Below are 26,767 nucleotides of genomic sequence, written 5' to 3' on the forward strand. Positions count from 1 at the left end.
TCCCTCGCTTAAGGTCGCTAGCGAGCTTCAAGCAAAATGGGCACACCTCAACCTCGCGGACTCGAACTGTCACTCCCCCTCGCAAATAGATCTCGTCCTAGGCAGTGATGTAATACCGCAAATCATCCAAAATGGCGTTGAGAAACTTTCCCCCCATTTTCTAGGGCAGAAAACCATTTTTGGATGGATTCTGAGCGGTAGAGCCCCTGCGATGGTCAACTCTTTCTGCATGCAAGTATCAGAAGTGACGAACGAAGATCTTAACTCTCTATTGCGAAAATTCTGGGAACCTCACGCGATGATAACGGTCGTTATATCGTAAGGCTGCTGTTTAAACCCAGCTTCCCAGAGTCAATCTCATTATCCCGCTCTCAGTCTTCAGCTCTAAGACAGTTTCTTGGAATGGAGAGAAGCCTGCAGAAGAAAGGGGATCTAAAGACTCAATATGATAGTGCCCTAGAAGAATACCTCACCCTTGATCATATGGAGGAAACCGGCTCCTATGAAAAATTTGACGGAGGTAAATGCGTCTCATTTTATCTTCCCCATCACGCAGTTATTAAGACCGAGAAAAAGACATCAAAGGTGCGGGGCGTGTTAACGCCTCAAAGAAGTCGGCATCTGGAAATGCGCTTAACGACGTTCTTTATACCGGCCCTACCCTCCAGCCCGATTTGATGCTTCTGATTCTCAAGTGGCGGACATACCAGTTTGTTTTCAACAGAGACGTAAAAAAAATGTATCGTTAAATTATATTCACGAAGACGACAGAGACTATCAGAGGATCGTCTTTCGCTCATCTCCGAGCGACCCTATAAAATACTATCGTCTGAAAACAGTCACATTTGGTGTGAAATGTGTCCCCTACCTCGTCATACGCTGTCCCTGTCTTGAACAAAGAAACATATGTAGATGGCGTTCTCTCTGGCAGCCATGAAATTCTCTCTGCTGAAACGTCTCTCTCCCAAGTAATCCAAGTGTTAGCATCAGCAGGATTCCATTACGGAAAATAACGGCAAATCACCCCAGTATAATAAAAAACATCTAAGAAGAGGACTTGCTAGACACCAATCTTTTGGAATTCGAGAAAGCAAGCAACACCAAAACTCTCGGTATACAGTGGAACGCCCTGACCGACACGTTTTCGTATACAGTGGACTCAATACCCCTCTCGTCCGCTAGTACGAAACGACAAATTCTCTCCTCGGTCGCAAAACTGTTTGACCCCGCAGGGTGGCTTACGCCGATTATGATTCAGGCCAATACCGGCTGGGACGAACCAGTGAAGCCCCTCCGCTTCATTAAATGGACGCAGTTCGCAGAAAATTTATCCAACATCTCAAATAATCGATGAGTTGACTACATCCCGAACCAGCAGGTTGAACTGCATGGTTTCTGCGAAGCGTCAGAAAAGGCATATTGCGCCACTATATATCTGCGAACAACACACGGTGCCACCACATCTTCCCACCTTCTGGTCGCTAAAGGCAAGGTTGCCCCTCTTCGCACTACCAGTCTTCCAAGATTAGAACTATGTGCAGCTCTACTCCTTTCCCGACTAATCGCCGCCGTACAATCCCATATCGAGCTCTCTCTTAAAAATCCCTACCTGTGGTCTGACTCGGAAATTGTGTTAGCATGGCTCGAAAAGCCTCATATCCAATCGAACAGCTGAAATTATGGATCTCGTCGGAAACGCCTCCTGGAAGCATGCAGGCAGTCGCGACAATCCAGCAGATATGGGCACAAGAGGATGCAAATCCATGGACTTGGAAAATTCTACGCTGTGGTGGAATGGCCCTGCGTGGCTGACCCAGCCCCCAGAAGCCTGGCCAAAACCATCTACCCGCAGCATCAACCCGCCTGAAATGCGCCGAGTCGAAGCACTACACTCAGCTGAAGATGACCCCGATGTACTGGATCGATTTTCCTTTTTTCCTCGCGCCCTCAGAGTCATGGCCTATGCCTTTAGGTTCATTAATAATCTCAAGGACCGAATCTGAGGCATTAAACCCGCTTACACTCCCTCTCTGTCTCATGAAGATCTCCGCAAAACGAAAACTAAACTTGTAACGTTAACGCAAACCCGATACTTTCCTCGCAAAAGAGCATGCTTGGAAAATGCAAAACCAATTGATAAAAGAAGCTCTCTACTAACCCTCAACCCATACCTCGATGAAAACGGGCTCCTCAGGGGTCATGGTTGATTAGTTCATTCGACGTTGACTTACAATGAAAAGCATCCCGTTATTATCCCAGAAAAATCAAGATTCGCTGTCCTCTATATACATTACCTCCATGAACTTCTTCTTCACGCCGAAATACGTCTCATGGAGCAATTCCCCAGACAGGATCTCTATATTCCACGACTCAAACCCCTCATAAAGAGATGCATACATCAGTGTAAAACTTGTACCCTCCACAAGCAGCAAATGCGATCGCAAATCATGGCGGCCTTGCCCCCGGAACGATGCACATACGCTCCGCCTTTTACCACTACCGGTGTCGATTTTGCGGGGCCTTTTCAAATAAAAGCCTCCTTGCTAAAGTCTCACACCTTACTGAAGGGCTACGTGGCCATTTTTGTCTGTTTCGTGACAAAAGCTTTCCACCTTGAGCTGTGTTCGGGCTTAACAACCAATGCCTTTCTCGCCGCATTTGCTCGCTTCGTCGGACGTCGTGGATATCCTGCCACAATGATGTGCGACAACGGCAAAACGTTTATTGGAGCTAAAAGAGTGACCGAAAAGGAGTTCGTTGACTTGATGAAAACTGCCTCTCAAGAAGTAATCGCAAAATACTCTCCCCAGGGCATCAATTGGAAATTCATTCCGCCCGGAGCTCCCCTCATGGGCGGCTTGTGGGAGTCTGCAGTGAAGAGTTTCAAACTGCACTTCAAGAGGACTGCAGGAGCCCACAAGTTCACCTTTGAAGAATTTTCCACCCTCTTGGAAGGAATAGAAGCCGGGACAGGGTAAAAAGCTTACATTATCAATTCAGCAAACGGTGGAAGGAAGACTACCTAAAGGATCTCCAGAAAAGGCAGAAGTGGAAAAATCCACAACCCGAACCCAAGATCGGTGAGTGTGTGTGCATTCACAACGACTCATTTCCCCCGACCGAATGGCGCCTTGGACGCATTGAAAAAATACATCCAGGACCTGACGGCCATATACGTGTTGTTGATGTTCGTACTCAAACCGGCACCCTCACACGACCGCTTGTTAAGCTCTGTTTCCTCCCTCAGACTGAAAGCCCACCATCTCGGGCAAACCCGGAGAATTCGTAGCTACTCTCAAACCACCTCTGTCTACTCTTACCACATCACCGTCACTAATATGTCGTATTTCGCAACATAATGCCAGCTGAAATACCCTGTATCAGTATTTCTCTCCACTAAAATACTTTTACAACTGTAATTACAGATCGCTATGGATCGCTATCGATCTTCGTCACGAAGGCCAGTGTGGTCGGAGATCGTTGCTCCCAACCGCGCTAGTGAATCACGCAGCTCAACGCTATTAACTGATTACCGACGGTGTCGCATATTCACCCGTCAGTACGCTCTTCGGAACTGCGTCATATTCAAAAAAAAAATTAAACCACCCCAGAGATGGGTGCTTGCGCGAGTCCATAAGTTCTGCCTAAATTGCTTGGCATTATTCAACGTCACAAGCGAGTGCAGCTCGTATGACAGATGCCGGATCTGTGGAGCGCGACATCACTCCCTACTCCATCGGCGGAACGCTACCCCAAGCGCCCAACGCGCCATCAAGGCACCCCAGCCTGGCAGATCCGCCGTACCAACTCCGGCACCCGCACGCGCCGCCCAGGCATCCCGGCCTGGTCGATCAGCCGTAACGGCACCCCCTGCCGCCACCGGGCGACACCGTTCTCGCCCGAGAAACAACATTCCCTCAGCAGCAGCTAGCATCGCCCGACGCACCATACGATGTACCGCACAAGGGCTGCAGCCCGCCAACGCTAGAGGAAAAGTATCCGAAATCCTCGTGCGAGATGCGTTGCGGACCCTTAAGGAATTACAAGAGGCTCTAGCCGCTGAACGCGTCTAGGGCGGGGATGATGGCTTAGCGACTATTACACAGTCATCAACAGCCAACTGTATCAACATAATTTACAGCTAGTTAAAAACCTTAACTTGAATTTTACCTGCATTTTATATTGAATTTATTTCCATATGTACCTTTTACGTATAAGTACGCATCCTGAATTATTTGCATGTACAAATACGTAATATCCTATATTACGTACATATTGTGTATTAAATTTAAGTATTTGAAATGTTTGTATTGTACGCTAACACGCAAGCTTATTTCACCTCTCTGGCAACCCGAACAATGGGTTGACAGATGTGACCATGTACACACATACATATATTTATTACTGTTTTTGACATTTTCTTTACATTTTATTAATAAGACATCTTTTAACCATCTCGGTTGTGCCATTTATAAAGAAATTAGAAAAAAATACCATTTAATAAAATATTTAAGAAATGTGTGAATTATTAAATCTGTGCAACTCTTTGTTTAACCTCTTTTGGCATATATAAGTCCAAGTCGGGCAAATCGAAGTGAAGTTCAATCAAATTTCGTTTCACCCAGAGCGTAACCAAGTGGCTAAAATTAATATTGATCACCAAAGGGTCTATTGCCACTGTCGCCGCCATTGTACTCCATCATAACATCACCTTCACCATATCACCACCACATCATCGCCATCACCGCCGCATCCGCAGCAGCCCTGTCCATCAGTATCAGCCACATACACCAGAAAAGGAAAGTATATTTTATCCTGCCAAACCCCTAAACAGTAACAGTGTACTTGCTTACGTACTTAACCATTTACACAATTTTTCCCGACAAAAAAGCTGGACAGTTTCTCTCTCGTTTCGTTGCCTGCCGACAAAATTGGAATTGATCCTTTAATCTGAGTGACATAATTAGTATAGTCTTTACCGAAATGTCATACCTTTTGCACTTTTTTGAATCTTTTATTTCAAAATGTAGGGAAACCAACCTTGGGTATATTAACCAATACTCTTTCTTCTTTAATTATTATTACAATGTGTATAATGTTCTCGCTTCGTTTATGGCATTAGAATCGATCTATGTTCAGCGTCATTTAAAAAGGAAGTATTTATTACATACGTAAGGAAACATTTTCTCAGTATACGTTTGTAGCTTTTTAGTCAATGACGTATACGTAACTTTCAATTGACAACATACGGCAATTTGTGTCACGGTTTGCGTAGTTTCAGTTAAAAACTTTATGGAAGTATTTTTTAATTAATAATTTGCGAAAAATTTAAACAACGTAACATCAGGACGGACAACGCGACAGCTGTTTCAATTATACCTCTTAAATCTTTTCAAGGCCTTTCCTCCCGGGAGTATTTTCTTAGCTTATTGAAAATAAAAAGGAATAAGGAATTTAATTGATGAAATTTCATAAAAATTGCCACTTCTGTTTTCGTGTTTATTGCTGTCTATGTCATAAAAAGTATTGATTTTATATATTTGTTAAAAGTGTGTTTTTTAATGTTACTCGTTATGGCAAAATGTACAGAGGATCCAAGCATTGTCTAAAAGATGTGAATCCGTTATCTTCGACAATCCTAAAAGGTTGCATATCTGTGGCACTCATTCTAATCAAAGCACAATCCAGTTGTTTATTTCGATCATCTACAGACTGAGACTTCCTTATGCTGTTGTTATTAGGTTCAAAAAAGGATTCTATAAGAGCTGTTGATGAAGACATTTCCACCAACGTTGGATGTGACCGCTTCAAGTGATTTAACAAATTGGTTGTATTTCCACTTGTTTTGCATTTTTTCCATTTCGCAGAATCGCCCTGCACTTGACTAAAATACTTCCAGACAGCAGATCTGCGAATCTTTGCACAACTTATAAGATTGAATTCCCCTTCACTCACTTTCAATTGGCTTACTAGAATTTAAAACTGTGGTATTAATTTCGTACTGAACACAATATCATACCACAAAATAATAAACCCATGTTCTATATATTGCTTACCAGAAGTGCGAAGAAATTTCGTCATCTTTCTCCTTTCTATCGAAGCCACCAAAACAATAAAGCTAAATTTATAAAAACAAAAATTACAGAATATGTATTTCCTCAAGCATCCGTAAAGTAGATAGTGATGAAAACTTCGATGCCTAAAGAATCGAACGATTTAACAAAAAAACATCGATTCTACATTTCTAAAAAAGATCGATTAAGAATCGGAACCAAATCCAGCTCTAGATAACATTATCACGACTAACTTTGACGGCAGATTGCGCAGCTGCAATTGATTCTGATTTATTTGCTGATTTTGCAATATTATTGTTTTTTGCAGGAGGTGTAGATGTAGACGTAGACGCCTTTGGGTTTTTATATTCAGTTGAGCAGAGCTCACAGAGTATATTAACTTTGATTGGATAACGGTTGGTTGTACAGGTATAAAGGAATTGAGATAGATATAGACTTCCATATATCAAAATCATCAGTATCGAAAAAAAATTTGATTGAGCCATGTCCGTCCGTCCGTCCGTCCGTCCGTTAACACGATAACTTGAGTAAATTTTGAGGTATCTTGATGAAATTTGGTATGTAGGTTCCTGGGCACTCATCTCATATCGCTATTTAAAATGAACGATATCGGACTATAACCACGCCCAGTTTTTCGATATCGAAAATTTTCGAAAAATCGAAAAAGTGCGATAATTCATTACCAAAGACGGATAAAGCGATGAAACTTGGTAGGTGAATTGAACTTATGACGCAGAATAGAAAAATTGTAAAATTTTGGACAATGGGCGTAGCATCGCCCACTTTTAAAAGAAGGTAATTTAAAAGTTTTGCAAGCTGTAATTTGCCAGTCGTTGAAGAAATCATGACGAAATTTGGCAGGAACGTTACTGCTATTTCTATATGTATGCTTAATAAAAATTAGCCAAATCGAAGAACGACCACGCCCACTTAAAAAAAAATTTTTTAAGTCAAATTAAAAAAAAAAGTTTATATCTTTACAGTATATAAGTAAATTATGTCAACATTCAACTCCAGTAATGATATGGTGGCTCCGCCCTTTTTCATTTAATTTGTCTAGGATAATTTTAATGCCACAAGTCAAACAAAAATTTAGCAATCCTTGTGAAATTTCGTAAGGGCTTAGATTCTAGGACGATAACGGTTTTCTGTGAAAAAGGACGAAATCGGTTGAAGCCACGCCCAGTTTTTATACACAGTCGACCGCCTGTCCTTCCGTTCCGCCGTTAACACGATAACTTGAGCAAAAATCGATATATCTTTACTAAACTCAGTTCACGTAATTATTTGAACTCACTTTGTATTGGTATAAAAAGTGGCCGAAATCCGCCTATGACCACGTGTACTTTTTCGATATCGAAAATTATGACAAATGAAAAAAATACCATAATTCTATACCAAACACGAAAAAAGGGATGAAACATGGTAATTGGATTGGTTTATTGACGCAAAATATAACTTTAGAAAAAACCTTTGTAAGATAGGTGTAGCACCTTCCTTATTAAGTAAAATAAAATGAAAAATGTCTGCAGGGCGAGATCAAAAGCCCTTGGAATCTTGGCAGGAATACTGTTCGTGGTATTAAATATATAAATAAATTAGCGGTACCCGACGGATGATGGTCTGGGTGACCCTGGCCCACATTTTGGTCGAGATCTCGAAAATGCCTTCACATATACAACTACCAACACTCCCTCTTAAAATCCTCATTATTACCTTTAGTTTGATAACCATATCGTACAAAAACATTATAGAGTCAACCCTGGCCCACCTTTATGGCGATATCTCGAAAAGGCGTCCACCCATAGAACTAAGGCCCGTTCCCTTTAAAAATACTCATTAACATCTTTCGTTTAATACCCATATTGTACAAACGCATGCTAAAGTCACCCCTGGTCCACCTTAATGGCGATATCTCGAAAAGGCTTCCACCCATAGAACTAAGGCCTGCTCCCTTTTAAAATACTCATTAACACCTTTCGTTTGATACCCATATTGTACAAACGCATTCTAGAGTTACCCCTGATCCACCTTTATGGCGATATCTCGAAAAGAAGTCCACCTATAGAACTAAGGCCCACGCCCTTTTAAAATAATTATTAACACCTTTCATTTGATACCCATATCGTACAAACAAATTCTAGAGTCAGCCCTGGTCCACCTTTATGGCGATATCCCTAAATGGCGTCCACCTATAGCACTATGTCCCTCTTAAAATACTCTTTAATACCATCCATTTTATACACATGTCATACAAACACATTCCAGGGTTACCCTAGGTTCATTTTCCTACATGGTGGTTTTCCCTTACTTTGTCTCTATAGCTCTCAACTGAGTATGTGATGTTCGGCTACACCCGAACCTAGCCTTCTTTACTTGTTATTATTATTTTTAGTTGGAGATGTAGATGTAGAAGTAGCCGTTGTGTTAGATTTATGTGAGGATATAGCAGGTGACGTTGTATCTGTAGATGATTTATATGTAGAGGCGGTTGAGAGACACTTCCTTGTTGTAGTATTGTTCGATAGCGTATTTGACGATTTCATTTGTTTTTTTACTGCGGGTGTTAATGTTTTTGTAGATATAGATGTTGGAAGATGTTAATGTAGAAGTAGAAGTGGAAGACGAAGAAGATAAAGTTGAAGCAATGCCAATGTTGGAAGAGAGAGACGATGCATTTGTTTGAGTGCTGTATGCGGGTTAGTCGGCATCCATTCAAAAGGAGATTGAGAGAATTCCGTGCCTTGAGGGGTAGCGGGATAATCCATAAAATGTTTGACAGAGGGTTATTACTTATTTACTTAATTGGCGCTTAACCGTCTAACGGCAAAGGGTTATTAGTATTGTTGTTTAATGGCATAGAAACAGGAAAGATAAATAATGCGCTATTTCTGGCGCAACAACAAGATTGAGGAGTAAGAAATTTGGTTGTTGGATGACTGCAATGATGACACTATTTCAAACCCTTGCTTTTAGCCCACAAGAATCACATCTAAAGCTTTACCGAGCTTCTACGGCATGTCCACGCATTCTTCACAAAAATACAGCAGTGACGATTGTTTTTAATTAATCTGACGTCATAATCAGAGATGCCTTTACTACAGGCTCTATGGAATGTTTATTTTCAGAAACCATTGCACAGTATTACATCACTATCGAGAAATCTCGAAAACCGTCTGTTACACTTTCCACAAAAATCGTCTATTGTAAGAAATTGAAACAAATATTAAGATGAAAACTACGAGAGGGATTAAAAAAACACGTCCGCGCGCAACGAAAATCTAACCGATGATGATGTTTGAGTCATCCGCCCAATGCAGCTCCTGCCTTGGATGGTTCCACTTGCCTAGATATTCTGGTCTCCGCGACGGCAACCCCCCGCGTGCTTCTTTGCGCCATCTTGCCAGGCCGCAAACCCAACTACACCGGGTACACCAATGCTTACTCAGGGACGTCCAGTCTCAGGGTCACAACTGTAATTGCGTTCTGGCCTCCCACAACTCAGGCGTAGTCACCCGCCACTTACTTCTAGACTGACGACGTCTCCCCCGCTGCACTTCAGAATTCTGCAGTTATACTGTAATGGATTAACTGGGAAGATGACGGAGATAGTCGATTTCATGAAGCGGCATAACATCCGCATCGCAGCGATTCAAAAGACTAAATTCACAACAATATCTTCTCTGCAGACGTTTTCTGGGTATAATGCCCACATAAAAGATCGCGAGAGCGGAAATGGAAGCGGTCTCACGTTTATCATACACCACTCAGTGAAATATCATATATTTGATCCCGACATCGGCCGCAGGGACAATGTCTTAGAACGTCACGGCTTATCTGTCCGGTCAGGCGATGTAAATCTAGAAATCATCGACATCTACATCCCTCCAGCCACCGGTTGTCCTAGTGGATACCGCCCTAATATCAGAGCCCTACTGACTGGCGATAATCCATTATCCAGAAACCTGGGCATCCCAACAGACATCTGATTGATGAGCCAACACCGCCCAGGGGCTTAAGGAGTCATCTCCGTAACCATTATTAGGAAATATGGCACCTGAGAACTCAGCCGTATGAAGCCAAAACACACAAGCAGGTCCTCAGTGAACTCCACAAACAGGCGTCGGACCTCTATGCCAGGAATTGCCCTGCGAATCTTGTACTCAAAGAACAATACCCAAAACTTGTGCAGAAGAGGTACGCACACTCCCTAGGGAAACGCGGGTCACTCTAACTCAACTTCGATCAGGAAACTGTAATAGTTTAAACTCTTACCTATGCAGAGTCAACCCCGGCACACAAAACATATGTCCTGCTTGTAACGTGTCCCCACCTGACACCAACCATCTTTTTAACTGTATTGGGGAACCAACGCCTCTAACACTCCTCTCATTATGGTCAACAGCCAACTATATCAACATAATTTATAGCTAGTTAAAAACCTTAACTTGAATTTTACCTGAATTTTATATTGAATTTATTTCCATATGTACCTTTTACGTATAAGTACGCATCCTGAATTATTTGCATGTACAAATACGTAATATCCTATATTACGTACATATTGTGTATTAAATTTAAGTATTTTAAATGTTTGTATTGTACGCTAACACGCAAGCTTATTTCACCTCTCTGGCAACCCCAACAATGGGTTGACAGATGTGACCATGTACATACATACATATATTTATTACTGTTTTTGGCATTTGCTTTACATTTTATTAATTCGACATCTTTTAACCATCTCGGTTGTGCCATTTATAAAGAAATTAGAAAAAAATACCATTTAATAAAATATTTAAGAAGTGTGTGAATTATTAAATCTGTGCCACTCTTTATTCAACCTCTTTTGGCATACATAAGTCCAAGTCGGGTAAATCGAAGTAAAGTTCGATCAAATTTCGTTTCACCCAGAGCGTAACCAAGTGGCTAAAATTTGTATTGATCCCAAAGGGTCTATTGCCACTGTCGCCGCCATTGTACTCCATCATACCATCACCCTTACCATATCACCACCACATCATCGCCATCACCGCCGCATCCGCAGCAGCCGTGACCATCAGTATCAGCCACATACACCAGAAAAGGAAGGTACATTTTATCCTGCCAAACCCCTAAACAGTAACAGTGTACTTGCTTACGTACTTAACCATTTACACGATTTTTCCCGACAAAAAACCTGGTCAGTTTCTCTCTCGTTTCGTTGCCTGGCGACAAAATTGGAAGCATAAAGGAATGCCACATGGGTCTTCACTTGATCCTTTCATCGGAGTGACATAATTAGTATAGTCTTTACCGAAATGTCATACTTTTTGCCCTTTTTTGAATCTTTTATTTCAAAATGTAGGGAAACCAACCTTGGGAATATTAACCAATACTCTTTCTTCTTTAATTATTATTACAATGTGTATAATGTTCTCGCTTCGTTTACGGCATTAGAATCGATCTATGTTCAGCGTCATTTAAAAAGGAAGTATTTATTACATACGTAAGGTAACATTTTCTCAGTATACGTTTGTAGCTTTTTAGTCAATGAGGTATACGTAACTTTCAATTGACAACATACGGCAATTTGTGTCACGATTTGGGTAGTTTCAGTTAAAAACTTTATGGAAGTATTTTTTAGTTAATAATTTGGAAAAAATTTAAACAACGTGATATCAGGACGGACAACGCGACAGCTGTTTCGATTATACCTCTTAAATCTCTTCAAGGCTTTCCTCCCGGGAGTATTTTTTTAGCTTATTAAAAGTAAAAGGAATAAGGAATTTAATTGACGAAATTTCATAAAAATTGCCACATCTGTTTTCGTGTTTATTGCTGTCTATGTCATAAAAAGTATTGATTTTATATATTTGTTAAAAGTGTGTTTTTTAATGTTACTCGTTATGGCAAAATGTACAGAGGATCCAAGCATTGTCTAAAAGATGTGAATCCGTTATCTTCGACAATCCTAAAAGGTTGCATATCTGTGATACTCATGCTAATCAAAGCACAATCCAGTTGTTTATTTCGATCATCTACAGACTGAGACTTCCTTATGCTGTTGTTATTAGGTTCACAAAAGGATTCTATAAGAGCTGTTGATGAAAACATTTCCACCAACGTTGGATGTGACCGCTTCAAGTGATTTAACAAATTGGTTGTATTTCCACTTGTTTTGCATTTTTTCCGTACGATTTCCATTTCGCAGAATCGCCCTGCACTTGACTAAAATACTTCCAGACAGCAGATCTGCGAATCTTTGGACTACTTATAAGATTGAATTCCCCTTCACTCATTTTCAATTGGCTTACTAGAATTTAAAACTGTGGTATTAATTTCGTACTGAACACAATATCATACCACAAAATAATAAACCCATGTTCTATATATTGCTTACCAGAAGTGCGAAGAAATTTCGTCATCTTTCTCCTTTCTATCGAAGCCACCAAAACAATAAAGCTAAATTTATAAAAACAAAAATAACAGAATATGTATTTCCTCAAGCATCCGTAAAGTAGATAGTGATGAAAACTTCGATGCGTAAAGAATCGAACGATTTAAAAAAAAAATCGATTCTACATTTATAAAAAAAGATCGATTAAATCGATTAAGAATCGAAACCAAATCCAGCTCTAGATAACATTATCACGACTAACTTTGACTGCAGATTGCGCAGCAGCAATTGAATCTGATTTATTTGCTGATTTTGCAATATTATTGTTTTTTGTAGGAGGTGTAGATGTAGAAGTAGCCGTTGTGTTAGATTTATGTGAGGATATAGCAGGTGATGTTGTATTAGTAGATGATTTAGATGTAGAGGCGGTTGAGAGACACTTCCTTGTTGTAGTATTGTTCGATAGCGTATTTGACGATTTCAATTGTTTATTTACTGCGAGTGTTAATGTTTTTGTAGATATAGATGTTGGAAGCGCATTAACAGTAGAAGTAGAAGTGGAAGACGAAGAAGATAAAGTTTAAGCAATGCCAATGTTGGAAGAGAGAGACGATGAATTTGTTTGAGTGCTGTATGCGGGTTAGTCGGCATCCATTCAAAAGGAGATTGAGAGATTTCCGTGCCTTGAGGGGTAGCGGGAAAATCTATAATATTGTTTGACAGAGAGTTATTACTTATTTACTTAATTGGCGCTTAACCGTCTAAACGGCAAAGGGTTATTAGTATTGTTGTTTAATGGCATAGAAACAGGAGAGATAAATAATGCGCTATTTCTGGCGCAACAACAAGATTCAGCAGTAAGAACTTTGTTGTTGGATGACTGCAAAGATGACACTATTTCAAACCCTTGCTTTTAGCCCACAAGAATTGCATCTAAAGCTTTACCGAGCTTATACGGCATGTCCACGCATTCTTCACAAAAATACAGCAATTGATGATTGTTTTTAATTAATCTGACGTCATAATCAGAGATGCCTTTACTACACGCTCTATGGAATGTTTATTTGCAGAAACCATTGCACGCATCGCAGCGATTCAAAAGACTAAATTCACAACAAGATTTTCTCTGCAGACGTGTTCTGGGTATAATGCCCACATAAAAGATCGCTAGAGCGGAAATGGAAGCGGTCTCGCGTTTATCATACACCACTCAGTGAAATATCATATATTTCATCCCGACATCGGCCGCAGGGGCAATATCTTAGAACGTCACGGCTTATCTGTCCGGTCAGGCGATGTAAATCTAGAAATCATCGACATCTACATCCCTCCAGCCACCGGTTGTCCTAGTGGATACCGCCCTAATATCAGAGCCCTACTGACTGGCGATAATCCATTATCCAGAAACCTGGGCATCCCAACAGACATCTGATTGATGAGCCAACACCGCCCAGGGGCTTAAGGAGTCATCTCCGTAACCATTATTAGGAAATATGGCACCTGAGAACTCAGCCGTATGAAGCCAAAAAACACAAGCAGGTCCTCAGTGAACTCCACAAACAGGCGTCGGACCTCTATACCAGGAATTGCCCTGCGAATCCTGTACTCAAATAACAATACCCAAAACTTGTGCAGAAGAGGTATGCACACTCCCTAGGGAAACGCGGGTCACTCTAACTCAACTTCGATCAGGAAACTGTAATAGTTTAAACTCTTACCTATGCAGAATCAACCACGGCATAGAAAACATATGTCCTGCTTGTAACGTGTCCCCACATGACACCAACCATCTCTTTAACTGTATTGGGGAACCAACGCCTCTAACACTCCTCTCATTATGGTCCACCCCTGTTGAAATAGCAAGTTTCCTTGGACTCACGTTAGAGGATATTGATTAAAATTTGTCATAGGTCGCACCTATTGGATGTGGCGCGAAGCACTGCTACAACAACAACAACAACAGGGATGTAGATGTTGATGATTTCTAAATTTACATCGCCTGACCGGACAGATATGCCTTGACGTTCCAGAGCACTGGGCTAATGTCGGGATCAAATAGATTATATTATATTATTATACATAAAATCAAATATCTCCGTGGTCTTCCCAGTTAACCCATTACTGCAGTATTGTGCAGTGCAACGGAGAAGACGTCGTTACTCTGGTGGTAAGTTACGGGTGACTACGCCTGATTTGAGGGAGACCAGGACGCTGTTGTGGCCCTGGGACTGAACGTCCCTGAGTAAGCATTGGAGTACCCGGTGTAGTTGGTTTGTGGCCTGGCAGCATGGCTCGATGAAGTCCATCGGTGGGTTGCCGTCTCTGAGACCAGAACATCTAGGAAAGTGGCACCGTCCCAGGCATGAACTGCATTGGACAGATGTCGCAAATATATATGTTCTGTGCTGGCTAACGGTGCACAAGATGATAGGGATTAAGAAGCTGTTTCCCTGACCTACTCGTGTGCTAGTACCGGAAAGAGGGGGAGAAGAAGACAGGGGCAGGGGCTGATGCTCGGCATTGCTACCTACTCTACTACGGAGATTGTTGTTAGGAGTAGGAGCGGTCGTATGAGCTGGTGGCGCCGTGCGACACGAGCAGCAGCGGGTACTTGTTGTGGCTTGATGAGCAGCGGGGCTGCTAGAGGGTAGTGGGAGGGCGCTAAGACGCAAACTACGGCGCGGCCTTGGGCGTGTACAGCAAGGTGCCACAAAAGATTTGAAAAAGTTACGATGACAATGGATTTCGGGGTCTAGCCCAGAACATTCTGTCCAGTGTAATAATTCCTTACACGTGACACACTGCCAAGAGAATGACCGTCCTAAAAAGATTATTTTTCGGCAAAACTCAAAACTATTTCTCTGGACCGGGATCAGGTATAGGTCCCGGATTTGGTTCGTAACCCTCCCGGAGCAGGAGAATATTGCGCAGTCCCTTTGCAAGGATATGCTGGGAGGATGACAATTTGTGGGAGGGACGCAACAATCTAAATGGGGTTACACTGAAATGACCGCCCTTCCAGTGTCGTAGTTAGATTTTCTTGCTGCCGGGGAGAAATATTTTTTTCCATACGAGATTATAAAAGTAAGTAATTCTAACGGAGTTTTAGGTTCAATTTCTTTTCTACTGCGAAGTATTATTTTTCAGTAACATATTTCGATAAAAATTCTGTTTCATCGAAGTCTGTGTTATGAAATTCACCCAAGTTCTTACAATTTCTTTATAAGTCGTCATTATCCTTATTTAACAAATTTCCAACGTCTAAGAGAGGCTAAGTTCGGTTGTAACCGAATATTACATACTCAGCTGAGAGCTAAGGAGACAAAATAAGGGAAAATAACCATGTAGGAAAATTAACCTAGGGTAACCCTGGAATGTGTTTGTATGACATGTGTATCAAATGGATGGTATTAAAAAGTATTTTCAGAGGGAGTGGGCCATAGTTCTATATGTTGACGCCATTTAGGGATATCGCCATAAAGGTGGACCAGGGCTGACACTGGAATTTGTTTGTACGATATGGGTATCAAACGAAAGGTGTTAATGAGTATTTTAAAAGGGCGTGGGCTTTTTCCAGATATCGCCATAAAGGTGGACCAGGGGAGACTCTAGAATTTGTTTGTACGATATGGGCATCAAATGAAAGGTGTTAATGAGTATTTTAAAAGGGAGTGGGCCTTAGTTCTATAGGTGGACGCGTTTTCGAGATATCGCCATAAAGGTGGACCAGGGGTGACTCTAGAATTTATTTGTACGATATGGGTATCAAATGAAAGGTGTTAATGAGAATTTTAAAAGGGGTGGGCCTTAGTTCTATAGGTGGACGCCTTTTCGAGATATCGCCACAAAGGTGGACCAGGGGTGACTCTAGAATGCGTATGTACACTATGGGTATCAAACGAAAGGTGTTAATGAGTATTTTAAAAGGGAGTGGGCCTAAGTTCGTTTCGAGATATCGCCATAAAGGTGGATCAGGGGTGACTCTAGAATTTGTTTGTACGATATGGGTATCAAACCAAAGGTGATAATGAGTATTTTAAAAGGGAGTGGGCCTTAGTTCTAAAGGTGGACGCCTTTTCGAAATATCGTTATATAGGTGGACCAGGGTTGACTCTAGAATGCGTTTGTACAATATGGGTATCAAACCAAAGGTGATAATGAGTACTTTAAAAGGGAGTGCGCCTTAGTTCTATAAGTAGACGTTTTTTCGAGATATCGCCATAAAGGTGGACCAGGGGTGACAGGGTGAGTCTAGAATTTGTTTGTACGATATGGGTATCAAATGAAAGGTGTTAATGAGTATTTTAAAAGGGAGTGTGCCTTAGTTTTAAAGGTGGACGCCTTTTCGAGATATCGTTATAAAGGTGGACCAGGGTTGACTCTAGTATGCGTTTGTACAATATGGGTATCAAACCAAAAGTGATAATGAGTATTTTAAAAGGGAGTGGGCCTTAGTTCTATAAGTGGACGCCTTTTCGAGATATCGCCATAAAGGTGGACCAGAGGTGACTATATAATGTGTTTGTACGATATGGGTGTCAAATTAAAGGTATTAATGAGGGGTTTAAAAGGGAGTGGTGGTAGTTGTATATGTGAAGGCGTTTTCGAGATATGGACCAAAATGAGGACCAGGGTGACCCAGAACATCATCTGTCGGGTACCGCTAATTTATTTATATATGTAATACCACGAACAGTATTCCTGCCAAGATTCCAAGATTTTGATTTCGCCCCGCAGAACTTTATCATTTTCTTCTACTTAATATGGTAGGTGTCAGACCTTTTTTACAAATTTTTTTCTAAAGTTATATTTTACGTCAACAAACCAATCCAATTACCATGTTTCATCCCTTTTTTCGTATTTGGTATAGAATTATGGCATTTTTTTAATTTTTCGTAATTTTCGATATAGAAAAAGTGGGCGTGGTCATAGTCGGATTTCGGCCATTTTTATGCCAATACAAAGTAAGTTCAGATGAGTATGTGAACTGAGTTTAGTAAAGATATATCGATTTTTGCTCAAGTTATCGTGTTAACGGCCGAGCGGAAGGACAGAAGGTCGACTTTGTATAAAAATTGGGCGTGGCTTCAACCGATTTCGCCCTTTTTCACAGAAAACAGTTATCGTTCTAGAATCTAAGCGCCTACCAAATTTCACAAGGATTGGTAAATATTTTTTCGACTTATGGCATTAAATGTATCCTAGACAAATCAAATGAAAAAGGTCGGAGCCACGCCCATTTTGAAATTTTCTTTAGTTTTTGTATTTTGTTGCACCATATCATTACTGGAGTTATATGTTGACATAATTTACTTATACGCTGTAAAGATATTAAATTTTTTGTTAAAATTTGACTTAAACATTTTTTTTAAGTGGGCTTGGTCGTTCTCCGATTTTGCAAATTTTTATATAGTAATAGGAGTAGCCTTCCTGCCAAATTCCATCATGATATCTTCAACGACTGCCAAATTACAGCTTGCAAAACTTTGAAATTACCTTCTTTTAAAAGTGGGCGGTGCCACGCCCATTGACAAAATTTTACTAGTTTTCTATTCTACGTCATAAGTTCAACTCACCTACCACGTTTCATCGCTTTATCCGTCTTTGGTAATGAATTATCTCACTTTTTATGTTTTTATAAATTTTCGATATCGAAAAAGTGGGCGTGGTTATAGTCCGATATCGTCCATTTTTAATAGGGATCTGAGATGAGTACCCAGGAACCTACATACCAAATTTCATCAAGATACCTCATACTTTACTCAAGTTATCGTGTTAACGGGCAGACGGACGGACGGACATGGCTCAATCAAATTTTTTTTCGATACTGATGATTTTGATATATGGAAGCCTATATCTATCTCGATTCCTTTATACCTGTACAACCAACCGTTATCCAATCAAAGTTAATATACTCTGTGAGCTCTGCTCAACTTAGTATAATTAAGGTCATTTAGTCGTGTAAATCTTGTACGTATTTCTTGTTTGAGACTAAGGAGAACGCTTTTCGTAACGCGGGAAAGTTCACTTCTGCGGAAAGACCAACATCTCCAGCCGATTTTTGTTGTTGTTGCAGCGGTAAGGACACTCCCCGAAGGCCTTGGGGAATGCTGTATCCTTTGGCGAATGAAGATCCGGTACGTTCCGGTAATATCGGCTATATCGGGAACTATTTGGTATGACCACATGAAACCTTCCAGGCCATACCGCCCTCCCACCCCCTAGATCCATCAGGAGTTCGAGGTCGCCAGAGCCTTGTCTGTTAATAAAACAGGATTCGCCACGGGTAGGTGAGGTTGGCAATTGTGTTGGGGAAGCTATATATTGCGCTTGCAACCCCTTCAGAGAGTTTCGATACAGAATCCCCTTGAATCAATTTGGTATTTTAGTCGCCTCTTACGACTGGCATACCTACTGCAGATATATGCTAAGCCCCCTAACCCGCGGGGCGTTAGCCGATTTTCCGGGAATTTTGCGGCGCCTCCTTACACGTTTTACTATAGGCTCATTCCATTTCAAGACACCCGGTCCGCGTATGATTTTTGATTTTGATGAAATTTTAAAATGGTGTTCTTTGGTCAAAATAATGAAACACGTGTTTTTTTTTGCCTCATAAAATTTTTTTCACCTATTTTTTCAACTGTCAATAACTTTGTCAAAATTAACCGATTCTCATGATTATAAACAATAGCATATAGTTTAAACAATTTATTTTTAGGCGGCCACCGTGGTGTGATGGTAGCGTGCTCTGCCTACCACACCATATGCCCTGGGTTCGCACCCCGGGCAAAGCAACATCAAAATTTTAGAAATAAGGTATTTCAAGTAGAGGTGAATTTTTCTAGGTGGGGCGCCTCTCGGCAGTGTTTGGTAAGCGCTCCGGGTGTATTTCTGCCACGAAAAGCTCTCAGTGAAAACTCATTTGCCTTGCAGATGCCGTTACCACGATAACTTGAACAAAAATCGACATATCTTTACTAAACTCAGTTCGCGTAATTATCTGAACTCACTTTGTATTGATACAAAAAATGGCCGAACTCCGACTATTACCACGCCCACTTTTTCGATATCGAAAATTACGAAAAATGAAAAAAATGCCATAAATCTATACCAAATACGAAAAAAGGGATGAAACATGGTAATTGGATTGGTTTATTGACCCAAAATATAACTTTAGAGAAAAACTTTGTAAAATGGGTGTGACACCTACCATATTAAGTAGAAGAAAATTAAAAAGTTCTGCAGGGCCGAATCAAAAGCCCTTAGAATCTTGGCAGGAATATTGTTCGTGGTATTAAATATATAAATAAATTAGCGGTACCCGACAGATGATGGTCTGGATCAACCTTGTCCACATTTTGGTCGATATCTCGAAAATGCCTTCACATATACAACTACCACCACTCCCTTTTAAAACCCTCATTAATACCTTTAATTTGATACCCATATCGTACAAACACATTATAGAATAACACCTGGTCCACCTTTATGGCGATATCTCGAAAAGGCGTCCACCTATAGAACTAAGGCCCACTCCCTTTTAAAATACTCAATAACACCATTCATTTGATACACATATAGTACAAACAAATTCTAGAGTCACCCCTGGTCCACCTTTATGGCGATATCTCGAAAAGGCATCCACCCATAGAACTAAGGCCCACTCCCTTTTAAAATACTTATTATCGCCATTCGTTTGATACCCATTTAGTACAAACCCATTCTAGATTCAACCCTGGTCCACCATTATAACGATATCCCGAAAAGGCGTCCACCTATAGAACTAAGGCCTACTCCCTTATAAAATACTCATTAACACCTTTCATTTGATACCCATATCGTACAAACAAATTCTAGAGTCACCCCTGGTCCACCTTTATGGCGATATCTCGAAAAGGCGTCCAACTATAGAACTAAGGCCCACTCCCTTTTAAAATACTCAATAACACCTTTCATTTGATACCCATATCGAACAAACAAATTCTAGAGTCAGCCCTGGTCCACCTTTATGGCGATATCCCTAAATGGCGTTCACCAATACAACTATGGCCCACTCCCTCTAAAAATACTTTTTAATACCTTCCATTTGATATACAAACACATTCCAGGGTTACCCTAGGTTCATTTTCCTACATGGTGATTTACCCTTATTTTGTCTCCATAGCTCTCAACTGAGTATGTAATGTTCGGTTAGATCCGAACTTAGCCTTCCTTACTTGTTTTATTTATATTTATAAACAATAGCATATAGTTTAAAAAAAATTTTTTTTAGTATTTAGTAAAAATTTATGACTTTTTTCAAAAATTAATATTTCAAAGAAAAAAAGCTTATTTTTTTGCCTTATCTTTTTCTATACTGAGTAAACAGGATATATTTTAACTTGGCTAAATACCCATTAGCGAAAATTCGATGTTTCCGAAATATGATTTTTTGAATGTTAAACTTTTTTTCGCCATATATTGATGCAATACTTATCAGCATACAAGGAGGTCAATTCCAAATGCTTAAAATTAATAAAAATATCACATTTTTGTAGTAAATCGGCGGCATATTTGTATTGTTTATAAATTTATATAAAGGTAAATATAATAACGAACATTTCAAAGAAAAAATCATGAGAATTGGTTAATTTTTGACAAAGTTATTGACAGTTGAAAAAATAGGTGAATAAAATATCGATTGCATTTTATGGAATTCAATTGCCGCTAAATTCGAAAAAAATTTTATGAGGCAAAAAAAAAAAAAATACGTGTTTCATTATTTTGCCAAAGAACAACATATTAAAATTTCATCAGAATCAAAAATCATGTCCTGCGCGGACCGGGTGCATTGAAATGGATTGAGCCTATACATTTATCCCATTTTTCACAAAGTGATTTCACTTTTTCTATTGCTTCTTCACAGAGAGTGTCTCGAATTTCGGATAGTTTAGTTGATAATGATCTTGTAACCAGAGCTGCACACGATCAATCCTCCTTAAGATTTCATACCAGAAATGAACTAATGTTATGAAAATAAATGTAGTATATTTTGCAACAGAACTGTAGCTTCGCTGCTGGTGTCACTTGTGGTGTTAGTGTCCTCTGCTAATTGTTCTAAGTGTTCTACTAGTTCTGCTTTGCGGCCCATTTTCCGCCCCCTGTGAGTAGCGCCCGGGGGGGAGCAAACGTTAAAAAGGTATGAAGTCCCGGTCGTAAGATAAACACACTGCCTTGCTACTGCGGGTGAGACTGAATAACGTTTGTTTGATTAATGAGGATTACCGTATTTACATATATGTATATGATATCCGGTATGTGGGAAAAGGTTGAAATTAGAGTAGGCACGAGAGCAATAAGGCAGGATAATATCTAATCGAGAACATTTTACAGTATTCTATTTATTCCATGTGAATTTTACTAAAAAATTATAATTACAGGTCACGGCGGTGTTAATCAATTGGGTGGCGTTTTTGTAAATGGCCGCCCACTCCCTGATGTGGTCCGACAACGAATTGTTGAACTAGCCCATAACGGTGTTAGACCGTGTGACATATCCCGTCAATTGCGCGTGAGTCATGGCTGCGTATCTAAAATACTTTCCAGGTAAGTACTACTTATGTTTAAAAAAGAAATGTGTTACCTTATAAATAACACGTAAGGATGGCTAAGTTCGTGTGTAACCGAACATTACATACTCAGCTGAGAGCTTTGGAGATAAAATAAGGAAAATCACCATGTAGGAGAATGAACCTAAGGTAACCATGTAGTGGAATTCACTTACTTTTTTAACCATTTTAATTTGCTATCGCTTTATTTGCGCATCGATAACAATAGCGATTTCGTTATTCAGTAACTATTTTGAATCGATATTTGTTTATCGACGATCAGCTGTGTTGTTAAATAAACGGCTAGTATATTGGCTGCGTTAAAAATCACGAAATTAATATTTCTGGCAATTTTAATTAAAAAAGAAAATCGGAACTTTAATTAAATACTTTCCAACGTGAAAATCTGTTTTATAAATCAAATGGCATTTGAGCACTGGGCGTACGTTTTATCACAAAATGAACAATTATTAAATCCATCACCGGTGGACAGACACCTCTTTAGAGAAGTAGATAACTCATTCAATTTGAATGCAACGGAGTGTCGAAAGCTGTACCGACTAACCCCAGACTTGGCTCATGATATTATTTCTCTACTTGTTGGTGAATTAAGGGGTACAAGAATAACTGCGATATCAACAGAAAAAAAAAAAGAAATTAATACCGCATTTACTTAGCTTTTGTTTATGTGGACCAGGGTAACCCTAAAATGTGGTCATGCGATATGGGTATCAAACAATAGGTATCGACGAGGGTTTTAATGTAGAATTGATTTCATTTAAATATCCAACTTAGTTTGCGAGATATCGACCAAAGTGTGTACCAGGATAGCTCTATGTAGCTCTATGATGTGTTCATACGATATGGGTATCAAACGATAGGCATTGACGAGGATATTAATGTAAGGTAGTTTTACTTTCGTTACTTTAGTTGGTTTGGGAGATATCAAGAATGTAGACTAGGGTAACCTTAGAAGGTTTATATACATATATTACATATATTATGGGTATCAAAGGAAAGGTATTGACGGTTACATCTATAAAAAACCGTTTTTATTTGAATATTTCTTATTTTTGGGAATATTAATCCAAATATGAGGGAGAAGGTGAGGGTGAGGGTGGATTAGAATGAGAATGGGAGTTTGGGGAAGCAGCAGAGGGGAGAGGAATCAAAAGCGTCGGAAAAGGAGATGATAAATCGCACACCTGCGTTTATTTATTTGCGATGGGGTTGCAATTTTTTTTGGATGTCTAATCGTTATGTCATTGACTATAATGTTACTTTATCAGCTGTTATTTAAAAAATATGAATTTAGTTTTAAACAATTCGTTACGATTTTCGGTTTGTTTGAAAGTTAATATTTGCGTATAAGTAGTTTTGTACTTTTGTGAAAGTTTATGTAGCGAATGTGTGCGCATTTGAAATATAACTTAAAATAATTAAAATCAGTGAAAACACCGCACAATACGTTAGCAGCTGCTTCATATCGTGTAGAAGAACGGGTGCGGGCTTATTTGTTTTACAATAGATGCGCGTTTGATTACCATGCAAATATAGATTATCTTAATTCAAAAGACTTTCAAATAGGAAGAATGAATGTAGTTTGTGTAGGTTGTGTACATATTCAGGATTCACCGGATCCGCTAAAGTCCCTAATTCTTGGTAATCATCCATTATCAAAGCATTTTCTAAATAAAGCAAGAAAGTACAATAGCTTATTTCAAAGACGTCTTTTGATACAGATGAGATAAGAGAAGGCAATTTCATGCCGGCATACAAAATTCAACGACATGTATACCACCTCATTGGATCATTATTGCCAGAAACGGATGTACTTGCTAAATACTTACAAATTTATTTTATTTCTGAAGCTGACCAAACAGATATTCGCTCAAACAAGAATCCTTCGTTAAAAGTGGGAGTTATTGAAATGCTTAAAAATTTATTGCACATGTATAATTCATTAATTTCAAGCTTTAAGTGCAATATAGAACGCATGTCCACGCCCGAGTCTGTGAATGATTTTCGGTTAGTTATACACGCGGACAAATTACCGGCTAATGATCACAGAGGACGATATAATGCACCTTTAGTAAATGAAGTAGCCGTCCTTTTGATAGACGAAGAAAAGGGGCCTAGAGATATTGTATTGCACTGTCGTACAAGGCAATTCCAACGAGTCTCTGAGCTACATCGAGCGTATGATCCTCTTCAATATCCGACCATATTTGTAAGAAGAGAAAACGGATACTGTTGTGATCAAACAAAATATATATCTTGCATGCAGTTCTATACTCACCGGTTCTCGGATGGAATCGTACGCATCAAGGAAAGTTGCAAAATCTTCTCTTATATTTCCATCATATAAGATTCTGACTAAACTTTATTCAATAAAGTAAAGTTTGATTCAGTATGTTATCAACAGCGCAAATATTTCTGAGCATTGGACTTATTTGTATGAGCATTCTTACTGTTGAGCGCTAATATTATTTGAAAAGTGGTACTCAATTAAAGCATGCATACAAAAACTTCATTATGAAAAGGAACGAACAAATATCCATCATTATATTTACACAAATACTGCATAAAAATAGTGGGTTTCTGGGACTTTGTTAAAAAAAATTTTGTTCCGAATAAATTTTTGGAAAAAAAATCTAGTTTGGGGGGCAAGGGGTGATCGACTGCGCGCCCCCCCCCCCCCCCACAAATCAGCTACTGGCTGAAGAATATATACACTTACGTGATGCTATCAATGAAGATTCTAGTATTAATGTTTCTAGTATAGGCCAAAAAGTTATACTTCCATCGTCATTTACGGGCTCATCACGTTATGCAGGAAAAAACACAAGAGCGATGACATATGTACATCATTATGGATGCCCTGATTTATTTATAACATTCGCATGTAATCCTGAATGGCCAGAAATAACTCAAGAGCTTTTTGATTCTCAAAAGTCATATGATCGACATGATGTTTTAGCTAGAGTTATGTTTATTTTAACCAAAACTGTTTATTTGTTTGTTTATTTTAACCGAAGACTGCATATTTGGAGAAGTCAGGTGCCACATGGTCTCAGTAGAATGGCAAAAACGTGGGTTACCACATTGTCATATGTGACCCGGCCTATGAAAATGTGGCTTATGACTCAAAAAAGAAATTGCGAGAAACAGCTGTTAAAGATAAACAATGCATTTCTTCAGTTTATTAGCAGTTTTCTTTTTTTTTTTTGAGTCATAGGTGGGGGGTCCTATAAAAATGCCGACTCACCAGAAAAATTTTCGGAATGCATAAATTTTATATGAGAATTGATTAACATAAGATAACGTGGGAAAATTTATGGTACAAAGCAAATTTCAAAATTTGTATATTTGGAAAATTATGTTACATAAAATATCAAGATGACAGCAAAATAAGTACAGTAGTTTGAATATCAAATAACTGACGACAGCTATGTTGAGAATTTATAACTTCTCAAAGTACTCCTAGTCATTTAATTCTCCAATGCTGTGTTTTCGTCAGATCTGGATTCTGCGGTGTTTCAATAATGACCATTTTTTGACAACCTCGCGTAGATTTATTTCGTTCACTTTATCCTTCGAAGAATATAGCAGCATCAAAGAATTCAAACGATCATCTCCCATTGTTGTCCGCACCGCGGAAGAATTTGTAGTTTAGCATGCAAATATTCTGGATCTCCTTTAAAAAAAATTGGATCCAATAGCATAATAGCTTCGACCGATTCAAATGTGACGTTGCGTTTATCAAATTTAATTTTAAAAATCTTTTGGACATGCAAAAATGGTGAAAAAGGGTCCTTTATATTATTTTGAATATCAGTGTCGAAAACTTGAAGGACAGTTCTGAATTCATTTCGTTAAAATGTCAAGAAATTGAAATCATAAGCTGTTTCTGGTCTCTCGTCGTACTTTTTCGGTAGAAGGCGCGTTCTGTGATGTTTCAAAAAATCACCTTCTGGACTGTTTCCAATTGTTTAGCAAAGCAAACAAAGCTACTGATCAGCGCATTGATCTGAATCTCTTCATTCATTTCCTGGAATGACGCTGATGTATTTTCAATTAACAACAAAGCATCAATAATATTCAAACCTTCATCTTCCAAGCTCTCAGTTAAATGTTTGACTTTGAACATTATATTTTTACAAAAAAATTAGGAGCTAATGAAATCGAAATCTAAAATTTTTCTCAGCAGAGCTCTAGCGGATGTGCGTGCTTTACTAGCGAAAAATTTCGAATTGTTTTTATATCTGTTAAAACATGTATGATACCTTCAAAAGAAACCCATATGGCTTTTACCGTTTCAGCTCTAGCAGTCTATCGCGTTTAAGACAAATTTTTCAACTGCAATGAGTTTTCAATCTTTTCCGATTCTTCTCTCAAATATTTGAAACGTTTTGTGCTACCATAAAAAAACGTACAATGCTTCCAAAACATTGAAAAATTCTGTAATTAACTCACTGGCATTGAACGCTGTTTCCACAAAAGTGTTTGTCCGATGAGCCTGACATGAAATATAAGGGAATTCTTTTTCACACTTTTCCGATAATTTCTTTTGCGTGCCAATATATTTGCCTGACATGTATTTGGAATAGTCGTACGATAGGAAAACAATGTTTTTAAAAAAAATTTAAGTGATTGAAGAGCCGACACAATTTTTTTGGACAAGTCTTTTGCCGTCTTTTTGGTCAGGACGACGTCCATTTTCAATA

General features: G+C 39.3%; 1 protein-coding gene across 1 annotated transcript in view; it reads left to right on the plus strand.

Annotated features, from left to right (window-relative positions):
- The window catches only part of LOC137234912 (paired box protein Pax-5-like), a 2,462,599-nt gene that overhangs the window by 1,487,345 nt on the left and 948,487 nt on the right, over positions 1–26,767 (plus strand). The window contains exon 5 of the mRNA XM_067758234.1: positions 21,873–22,038. Within this exon, the coding sequence (XP_067614335.1) occupies positions 21,873–22,038 (166 nt within the window). The remainder of the gene's footprint in view (positions 1–21,872; positions 22,039–26,767) is intronic.

This window comes from Eurosta solidaginis, chromosome X, assembly GCF_040869045.1.
Source record: "Eurosta solidaginis isolate ZX-2024a chromosome X, ASM4086904v1, whole genome shotgun sequence".
Lineage (NCBI taxonomy): Eukaryota > Metazoa > Arthropoda > Insecta > Diptera > Tephritidae > Eurosta > Eurosta solidaginis.